Here is a 10,682-nt window from a genome sequence, read left to right on the forward strand (position 1 = left end):
GTTTCATAGCAATTTTTAATGATGAACTTAAGCTGAATGGAAAACTATTTTTCTTTTTTTTTTTTAAAAACAAAACAACTGTGTATTTTCCTGAATTCAATATTCAGTGTTAGTAAACAGCTAGGCTTCTTATGGGCTTATTTTTTTTTCATTTATTCTAGGATAGGTTTGTTTTATAGAAAGGCACAATATTAAGATACCTTGAGGTGTGTAGCAAAACCCAAAGTTTTAAATAAAAATAGAGTTTATAATCCCACCCTTTGGAGCTCCCCTTTGCTGTGTTGCACGCATGTTGCTGGTGGCTCATAACGCTGCCCTGTGTGCAGGAATGGCGAAATGCTAGCCCTGACTATTTGATTTTTTTTTTTTTGGATGTTTTATGTTCTTAGACGTAGAAGGCATAGCATTGTCTTAAATAACATATTCAGAATTACATGAACTTTGCACATTTGACATATGAAACAAAATGTCCATTGGTTGAATTTAAGACCAGCCAAACAGCCTGCCAACTTCCAGTGTGTGATTCTTCAAAAAGTGTGACTTAAAATTCTTTTTGTGGTTGGGGCCAGAGTGATAGCACAGCGGGTAAGGCGCTTGCCTTGCATGTGGTAGACCCAGGTTCGATCCTCAGCATCCCATGTGGCACCCGAAACCCCGCCAGGAGTGATTTCTGAATACAGAGCCAGGAGTAACCCCTGAGCATCACCAGGTGTGCCCCCCAACACCCACCAAAAGAATTTTTTAAGTAGTATTAATGCAGGTTTTCCTGACTGCTGGCTTTGGCCTGCCCTGTATTTGTTGTTTTGCTATAACTTTCTCTCAGGGGTCAATCCTGAGAGAGAGTTTGGAAATGTTGGGGCCACCAAGTGTTTCATTGGGTTCAGATACCACCTTTTAACCTGTGTCTGACTTTCAAAACCCTCTGTGACCTATTTTCCTATATTGGCTACCAAAATCATCTGGTGATGCAGTAGGAAATTCTCAAGCCAGTATGGAAGTTCAGTGTTTGATTCATCACTGCTGTGACTGCTGCAGGCATCATATTTATGACCAAGTCTTTCTCTAGAGGCAGTGGGGATGCCTGGGACTGCCCCATTTACCATCTCACCAATAAAACGTTAACATGACAGTCATATACTTTGAATTGACTTTCCTCAAATTGGGCTGATTGGACTATTGAGTATCCTAAACAAATATAAAGGTTCGATACTGCCAAAGCTTTATCCCAGGTATCTGCATATGTCCATGTAATTCTGTATGTAATTCTGTATGTCACTTCTAACCATAGAGCTATATTTACAACAACAAAACATCTTTTGTTGCTCAGCACTCCAGTAAGTATAAAGCTAAATATTCACCCTTGTTGGAGTGAGGTTCCTGCTCTAAGAGCTTGAGTGCTTTTATGAGCAGGAGAGTTTATTGCACCCCTTCCTGGTTCTCTAGGACAAGATGATATTATTGAGAGAGTCATCTCTACAGAAAATCATTTTCTCTCTGGCTGAAGAATGTTTCTCTCTCATTTTTAGAATCCTCGGCCTCAGGAAAGCAGAGCCGTGTTCAGCGGCTCGGTCAGTATTCCATCTATCACCAAATCCCGCCCTGAACCCGGCCGCTCCATGAGCGCCAGCAGTGGCCTGTCATCAAGTAAGTGGGCCCAGCTGAAGGGAGCTCTTCCACAGCAGGGGAGCATCGTGCTGCCCTGGGGGTCCTCTGCGCTAATATGCCGTTCCCTCACTTACTTGGGTTTGCCTCATGCACAAGCCAGTGTCTACTGTGTGTTAGATCTGCCTGAGTCAAGAAAGCTTTGTTAACAATATGGGACAGGCAGAGGGATATGATGTGTGGATATCTGAGCATGCTCTGTGCATCTTCTATGAAACAAGGTGTAGCAGAGAGAATCACCAGGGGTTATTCATGCCCTGGAGGTCAGTTCCTATTCTCATCCTTAGAAGAATGGCCTGCCCTCCCCTCAGTGAGTATTAGTCAAGCACCAAGGTCCTGAGTAGAGCTACAGGGCTGTACTCAGAGTGGTCAGATCAGGGAAGACCTGGAGACCAAGGTGAGACCCTTTTTATTTACTTCAAAGCATAGCAGGAAGCCTGAAGGATTCTCAATAGGGAAGGACATTTATCAGCTTACGTGGCTGAGAAGATCCTGGGGCTGCCCAGTGAGAGCTGTGCATCAGATCTGACAGAGGCAGACCCCAGTGGGAGCCTCTCAGTGGGCAGGAGGGAGCCAGAACCCAGTGTCCAGAAGTGGCCGCAAAGGGGAAAGAGTAAGAGCATCTCCAGATTGATTCTTAGAATAGACACAAAGACTTGGTGCAAAGCTCACTGAGGCAGGAAAGGGGGTGGAGAGCCAGAACAGGCTCCTGCCTCCTGCTTCCTCATGCTCACCAAGGGCAGCAGGGTAGCTTGAGGATGTCCCCAGCATGTAGAGAGAACCCATAGTCAGAAGAACAGGAACACATTTGGGGAACTAAAAGATCAGGAACAGGTTCAGAAATGTGTACTTTTGCCCCAAAACCAGATGGCATTCATTAACCAGGCTATAAAAAACTTTTGAGCTCCCATGAGCAGTTTTTCTGCTCAGGTACAGGAGCTCAACTCACATATGGCTAGTGCTGGCTTTCAGGTGCCCGAGATCTTTGTCACTAGCCTCCCCTTTGTACCATGAAATGCAGCATCTCCTTCCAGTACCTGCAGGGTTCTGCACAGAACTCTGACCCAGAACCACAGAGAGAAGCAGTCTCCATGGGACACTCAGTGTCCAGCTTCTGCCCCAGGTGGCTTTTCAGTGGGAAGGAAAAAAGTATCAAAGATAATGTTTGCCCCAAAAAAAGCTTACATTAGGATACTCAAAACTGCTTGGGTCATAATGAGAGCAATGTACAAATAGAATATTGATTTAAAAAGTTAAAATTTAGTCACCAGGTCAGTGAGATCTTTGGTAGTTCCTGGATCATCAGCAACAAGGAAAGATTGTCAAAATATTGCAGCAGCTTCTAATTTGGAGGAGACTTTTCTTGACCAAGGACCACCTCCCTGGAGCTGTCGAAAGGAATTCCTGTCACTATTGCTTAGATATACAAACCACAGATAGGCCACATTCCTGAGTCCCCCTAGGGGAGTCAAGTCAGACCTCTGAGAGTCCCGTTCACCAGCTGTTTGAGGAGGATAGAGGGAACCCTCCGGTTAACTATGGAGCATTTGCTGTTCAAAATTTGTTTCCAGAACAGCCCAGATTATCTAGACCTTTCTAGAAGGAAAGTCTTGCCAGCCAATATAGAAACACAGAGCTTGTTACACAGACATTCCACACGCGCGCACACACGCACGCACACCCACACTTCCAAGTTTCAGGGTCCAGCCTCCACCTCAGTCACCATTTACATGCCATGGAAGAGGCGGTCCTGACTACATGGTATCAGGACCTCAGTTTTCAGATCAATTCCCTCATCATGCCTCTCACTTTTACAAAACATTCAGTCAAGACTGCATTGCCTTCCCTTTGGTGGGGAGTGAAAAGGGAGTGGAGATGGGTAGGTGCCTTTGTTCTTATTATCATAGGAGCAAATTATATTCATTGTTCAAGCTGTAAAATATTTGAGCACCCATTAGCTTTTCTACTAAGTTATAGGGACTTAATTCATATCTAGCTAGTGCCTGCTTGCAGGGGCAACTCCAGGCAGTGCTCAGGGCTTAGTCCTGGCTGTGTTCAGGGATCGTTCCTGGTGGAACTTGGGAGACTATGTTTAGTGATGGGAATGTGAACTGGGTTCAACCTCATGCAGGGTAAGCGCCTTAGCTCTTATACTATCCCTCTGGTCCTACCTTAATTATTTAAGATTGGGATGATTGAGAATAATGTCTCTTTGAAAAGAGCATTCCAAATATTGTGGAGCTATTCTATCCACAGTTACCAGCACAGATGAAGGTTCAGAAAAATGTCGCAGGCCCGTGTGTTCCTGCTTTCTGCTGCAGTCTGCACCGCGCATAGCGCATGGTTAGCTCTTCCCACACAAAACACCATCAAGTGGAATTTATTCTTTATAGATGAAAACAGACCGAGACTCTGAAAGATAAAATAATGTGATTGAGCTAGCACAGGCAGAGCAGCAGGGTCTCTGGCAGTTTGGATTTTCTATTCAGAATTATAGAATTTTTTGTTTGAAAAGTAACTTCAGTTTTTACTAAAACTGGGCATTAAATTTGATGTAGAATTGGAAGAGAAATCAATAAAAATGATTACACCGTCAGTTATAGGGAAACACATCTTTGTTCTTTGTTCTTTGGGAGATGTGTTCAAAAAGCCAAGAAATATACCAGCAAAGGAAAGTCAGTGTTTGTGCAGTGAAGGATGCTTGTCTGGAAGTGGACTCTGGGTGCAGAATGGCGAGAGGGAGCCGAGATTACAGAGGTCACACCGATTCAGTGGTTCTCAACCCAATGCAGGCTAGGATCATCAGAAGAGCTTTTGTAAAAAGCTAAATCAGATTTTGATTGGCCACCCCTCGGCACTGCTCATGCAATACAAACTGCAGCCAGAATGGCCTGCCTGCTGTGCCCTGCAACAGGGGGAACTCTGCCGGGTGTTTGGAAGGACAGGCTCCTTCCCCTGTAGCTCCTGGCCCAGCTATTTGCGATGCCTTCTGAACTTTGGTAGCCACTATCCAATATAACACTCTAAAGTCATCTTGCAACATTTTTATTAAGTTCTTCATTGAAAACTAATTTCAAATTTGTTAAACCAGCAAAAATTTGAAATACACCCTATCTTACAATTGTCCTAAAATCTGAGCAGGTGTTTTTTTTTTGTTTTTTTTTTTTTTTTTTTTGCCTTTTGGGTCACACCCGGCGATGCTCAGGGGTTACTTCTGGCTTTGCACTCAGGAATCACTCCTGGCAGTGCTCGGGGCACCATATGAGATGCTGAGAATCGAACCCAGGTCTGCCGCGTGCAAGGCAGACGCCCTACCCGCTGTGCTATGACTCCAGCCCTTCAGCAATCTTTTTTTGACCAAAGATATAAATATTACATATCAGCGAGAGTAAAACATGTTCTAGCGAAAACTAAAGCAAGTGCTGTGGATTTTCAATAGGCACTGCTGGTGCCCCTGAATTTCCATAGCATTGTGGTCACCTCTTCTACTTTGGAAGGTGCCTGCCCTCCCCAGTGCCCCCAACACTAAGGTCCAAAAGCTTTAAAGCTTGTGATTTTAAAACTTGCCTCATTTTTGTGTCTTGGACTTTGGGCCCTGTTGATTGAAAATGCTGCCTGAAGTGCCATGTTTTCCCAATGAGAACCCTCAAAAAAGTGAGGGATGGACCTCATGTATGCCCACGTGCTGGCTGTGCCTTGCGTGCCATGCTGCCCTCAGAAAGACACGGCCACTCTGCTTGGCCAGAGAATGGATTTTTTGGTTTAATTGCTTATAACATGGCATCATAAATGTTGTAAGAGACACTGTGAGGCACAGAGCGTGCTGGGATGGATGTTGAAGGGTCAGTGCTATGGGAATAGTCTAGTGGACAAGATAGATGGGCACAGTCAGCAGTACAGAGCCTGATAGCTTGGAACCTGCTGCCTGGTGGGTGCAAGGGTGGGAACAACTATGTGGGTTTTGGGGGGAGAGGGAAGGAGGCAGCACCCTCTCAGCCATCTGTGATCTTGGTGGGGATTGTTCCGTCCTGCATGAAAAGATTGACCAGAACCATTGCTGCAGGGTCTTCAGCACAGAATGGCAGCGCGTTGAAGAGGGAGTTCTCAGGCGGAAGTTACAATGCCAAGCGGCAGCCCCTGCCTTCCCCCTCAGAGGGCTCCTTGTCTTCTGGGGGCATGGATCAAGGGAGCGATGCCCCTGCGCGGGACTATGATGGGGAGGTGAGTGAAGCGGCATAGCAGCACTGCCTGGCCCCAGTGGCAGAAGTCCTTTGCCAGGCCAGGGCACCCCACCAGGGGACCATCCACAGCTGTGAGAGGCATTTACCAGGCACTGGGGCTGCAGAGTTCCTGGAGGAGTCGAGGCCCTCTCTGCTTCTGTGAGAAAGGCTTCTGCACATTTGTTACGTGTCTCTGCCTCTTAAGCAGCTCAGAAACTCATCCCCTCAAGTCTCGTGAGCATGTGGCTGGAAGAAACCCAAGGTAGGCTGAGCCCTTCCTGCCCCTGCTCCTCATGACTCTCTTACTCTTACAGGACTCTGACTCTCCAAGGCATTCCACCGCTTCCAACAGTTCCAACCTGAGCAGCCCACCCAGCCCCGTGTCGCCCCGGAAGACCAAGAGCCTCTCTCTGGAGAGCGCTGAACGCAGTAGCTGGGACCCCTGACTGCCTCAGCACTCACAGGATGCCAGAGAGGCTTCCTCACCCTCGCTCCCTCCTCTCTTGCTTCATCTTTCCCTCCCGCAGCAGCCCCAGTAGCTGGGTGGGGATTCAGGATTTCTGACCACAGTCCCCGGACTAAATAGCAGCCACTATTCATAGACAGACTTTCATTAAAAGCACCTTAGATTAATACTGATTTCATTTCGCACATCTAGAGTTGCTTTCTGTACCCTTTCACCCTCCACCCACAAGTAGACAGATACCCCAAACGTAAGTGATAAGGATAAGGTTAGACACTTTGTTTTCACAGTAGAGTCACATTCTAGTCCCCTCATAGCACAGCTCTCCTGTCCGCCCTGGAAAGGCACGCTAAGCCCTCACTCAGCACCTACAGTGAATGTCGACCTAATTGTTGCCAGTAAGTCCTTATTAATTAAAACTGCATATTTTACTACAATACAGAGTTTACGTAAATACACAAATGTAGAGGTTAAATACTGAATGTATATAGTAAAAAGAAGCATCTTGTATTCAACAAAAAAAATGGATGCATATATGAGAGAGATCATTTAATTTAAGAAATGTGTTGTTTCTTGTCTGTTCTCCAGCTAAGTAATTAAGAGTAGAAAGCCCTCCCACTGATGGTTTTGGAGGGAGAGCAGGAGAAATCAGAGTTCCCTTTAGTGCTGCGTCCTCACGTGGGCTCCAAGCCTCAGTGGCCAGACCATTAGGAAATGCACCGGGGCAGGAGCTAAGCACCAGACTTTGCACGTTTGAAGCCTCTTTGGCATCACCAGAAGGCAAACTCCTGTACCAGACGTTACTTTTTCTAGTAGTAGAATATGGACCACTCTTTCCTTTTTTGGGTTTTTTTTTTTTTTTAGTACTTTGGTATATCACTTTCTTCCTTCCATCTGTAAGGACACAGGAAGGACACAGCTTCTGAAGGGCCATGGAGAGGCCCTGAAAAATGTTTGTTCTTCTGCACCGATCCTGCCCCTCTCTGAATTTTAGCCAGGTGCCCAGAAAAGAGCCTGCTTTGAGGGTGGGTACGAGCTTCCTCAGATAAGCCTGGACAAGGACTTTAGTACCAAATAGCATAAGCCCATGAATGCAAGAAGTGAGAGAGAGCCCCGCACCTGCCCACTGGGAGCAGCCTGGCCTAGCAGGTCCACCTGCCCCCTCTGTTGTGTTAGTCGCGGTACCATTTGTGTTCCCACAAGTTTCAGTCACCACCAGGAAATGAGGTACACAATGGGAAGAACCTTATTTCTCCAAAGTCACTTCACCTGTTAAGCGCATGAGTTGAGAGAGGTAGGAATAAAAAATTGAATGGAAGTAAAGAGAACCTGCCTCTCTCACTTTTTACCTAAGTTTCTCTGAGAAGTAGAGAGCATCTTCTTTCTCTCTGAGCACTGTCTCTTTCTGATCTGCTGAAGCACTCTGCTCTTGAGTATGGAGGAGCCTGCCTGTTAGGGAGCTGGCACCCCCATCCCGTCTCTCTTGAGAAGGGGCTGCAGGTTGGGCAGAATCGGGAGGCAGGACATGTGTGAAATAACCCACAGAACTTTACCACATCCATTCCCACACTTAGACTCTGCTTGCTTAGACCTCACCATGGTTTCTTTTGGATGGGCTTAAAGTACTGCACAGTTTTCAAGTAAATCTTTTTTGCTTTGGGAAGTTTCATGTAAAACTACTCTTGTGCATCCAGAGGCCTTGAATCAGTCGTTTTTGTTTTTGGTTTTGTTGTTGTTGTTGTTGTTTTAAATTTTACTGAATCTCCATGAGGTAGTTTGAATCAGTCTTGACTCCAGTTACTGCCCTGGTAGTCCCTGAGCTTTCTTGAGAGGATGGAAGCAAGAAGAGGGAAGTGGCTCGCTGGAGGCAGATGCTGAGTGCCTGTGGCTGCTCCCGTCTTCTCAAGACTCCTCTCTCCTTCTCTCGGATGCCCCCACCTTTTCTTCCTGCCCTAGTCTTTGGGCCAGGACAAAGTCACAGGACTCTACAGCAAGCCATTAGCTTGTAGCTTTCACAATCAAGTGTGAGTTTCTGTTGCTGCGGGTGCTTGCTTGTTCAAGGTCAAAGCAGAGATAACTGCATCCAGGCTCTGCTACCCCAGGAGCAAGCAAGAACATTAGGACTCCTACAGGTTCCAGTTCCTGCTGCCCCACAGGCAGGTGGCTTTTCCACCTGCCTCTGCCAGTCACAGGATGGGTTGTCACAAAAAGCAACCCCAAACAGGTTCGGTTGGCAAGGTGGACAGGGATGGAGGAGGGGTGGGGGTGCACTGCCAGCATAATAGTTTGGGAGGCAATTTTCCTAAGATAATAATTGCCTCTGGGTTCCCCCTACTCTTAAATATGAGCCTGTTACCTTCAAAAGCTCTGGGGAAATGGCAAGATGAAGACTGGGGTAACCGCACAGAGACCCAAGGGAGGAATAACAGCTCACTGAAAGGTGGTTTGTGCTCTCTGGGGTAAGCCTTTGCTTTCATGTGGGACAGATTGGGCCATGGAGGTAGGAACTCATTTCTCAGCAGAAAGAAAACATCAGGAAGATGCATTTCGGGCATAGCCTGTATGTGTTGGTATTTGGTGCTATCTATGTCCAGCCAATTTGTTGTCTACTCTTGAATTACAAATTACTCATTATGTGCTTCGGGTATATAAAGTTACATATATGTACACACACACACACAAATACACAAATGCGCATGCATTTGTATTTCTTTTTGCCAAAAACAAAAGCCTTCCTCCTTGTCAAATGATTACTCAAGCCCTTTTCACTTCTTTAGCTATGTGTGTAGGTGTGTGCACATATACACACATACACGTCCCTGCAGCTAGTGATTTGTGCTTTTTACCAGGGAGTAGAGTTTTGAGGTTGTGAAACAATTTAAAAGGGCCCTTCTAGTTGGTTTTCCAAGCAGTTCATCTGCTCTGCCTTCAGGAAAGTATTTGAGGCTCCTGTTCTCCTTGCAGCACCAACCTGACATTCCCACTGCTCTCAGCGTCTGTCTTCCCAAGTTTAAAATCTGTCATCAGTGACTGGGGCCACATCTACTGCTGTGAAAGGCCAGTTGCATTTCTGTAAAATTAGATTTTATTAAAGAAAAGCTAGGGCAGGGGTGGCCAGATGCCCCTCACCCCTCAGGACCAGTTCCTGGCCTTTGGCAGTTGTCCCCATTAGCACGGGCCTTGGGAAGCTCACCTCCAACTCCTGGACATGGGTGCTCTGTGCAGCCAGGCTTGCATGCTGCAGAAGGCAGTTTGGTGCCTCACTCACTGCTCTTCATGGCCTGGCCTAGAATTCCATACATGGCTGACCCTCCAGAGCCCACCGCAGAGCCTTTTTCCTTGTCCTGACTTTACTTCTTACTCGAGTTACTTGCAGCTCTGCTAGATAGAGGGCCTTGCTTCAGCTGGAGCTTTCTCCACTCTCAGCCCTGGTCACAGGCTAGGCACTTCTCTTCCTTCCCTGGGGATAGCCATCAGACACACACACACACACACACACACACACACACACACACAACACACCCATTTCATTCAGGGGAAAATTGACTTAAACAAAGCAACCTTGAAATTTAATTTAAAAAACAAAACTAAGTGACCTGCCTTTTTATTTGGTAGTATGTAATATCATTTTGCTATTACATTTTTTTAGGGTTTTTTTCTCATTGTAATATTATTGTACAGTTTTGCATGGCCTAGGTGTAATCTTTTTTTCCTGTTTAGAATATAATTCTCACAAATACATGTGTATGGAAGGGGAAAAGATAGTGCTTTGGCCTTTAATCACTCTTTATTTCACTTTGTTTGGTTTATGCCCTCAATGTCTTGGGGACCTTCATAAGATATCCTCTGCTACCAAGCAACAATGGGGATTCTTTTTGCACAGAATTTATTTAAGGTGGGATCATCAGAAATGTAACAGAAGATTCCTCACCGGTATTTTATGTTGGTATCACTTAATATTAACCAGACTTTGATGTATTGCAATAAAACAGGGAACTGTTAGAATTGAGTATCTTGTCTTTTTTTTCTCTCAAATAAAATATTTGAGGAATGATGTAAAGTGACTTCATTTTACTGGCTCCTTTCTGCCAGTTCCCCGCCCACCGCTCCATCCTCTTCCTTACTTTTTTTTTGAGGGCAGGGGCATGCAAACCCAGCAGTGTGGAGAGCTACTTCTGGCTTGGTGCTTGGGGGTTATTCTCAACTTTGTTTTGAGGGACTGCATCATGCTGACAATCGAGCCTCCACCTCCTGCACGTAAAGCCTGTGCTCAGCCCATTTAACTATGTCTGAGGTCCCAGATCTCCTTACCCCATGGAAAGATAGGTTGGTTTGAC

At 45.9% G+C, this 10,682-nt stretch overlaps 1 protein-coding gene across 16 annotated transcripts in view; it reads left to right on the forward strand.

Moving 5' to 3' along the window:
• CDC42BPA (CDC42 binding protein kinase alpha) overlaps positions 1-10,354 on the forward strand; it is a 309,339-nt gene extending 298,985 nt beyond the window's left edge. For all 16 annotated transcript variants that reach the window (XM_056137674.1, XM_056137749.1, XM_056137680.1 and 13 more), the window contains 3 exons: positions 1,527-1,644; positions 5,726-5,883; positions 6,197-10,354. In XM_056137674.1, coding sequence (XP_055993649.1) covers positions 1,527-1,644; positions 5,726-5,883; positions 6,197-6,328 — 408 coding nt within the window. In that variant the 3' untranslated portion in view covers positions 6,329-10,354. The remainder of the gene's footprint in view (positions 1-1,526; positions 1,645-5,725; positions 5,884-6,196) is intronic.
• The last annotated feature ends 328 nt before the right edge of the window (positions 10,355-10,682 follow it).

The sequence above is a fragment of the Sorex fumeus genome, unplaced genomic scaffold, assembly GCF_029834395.1.
Source record: "Sorex fumeus unplaced genomic scaffold, SorFum_2.1 ptg000007l, whole genome shotgun sequence".
NCBI classification, from domain to species: domain Eukaryota; kingdom Metazoa; phylum Chordata; class Mammalia; order Eulipotyphla; family Soricidae; genus Sorex; species Sorex fumeus.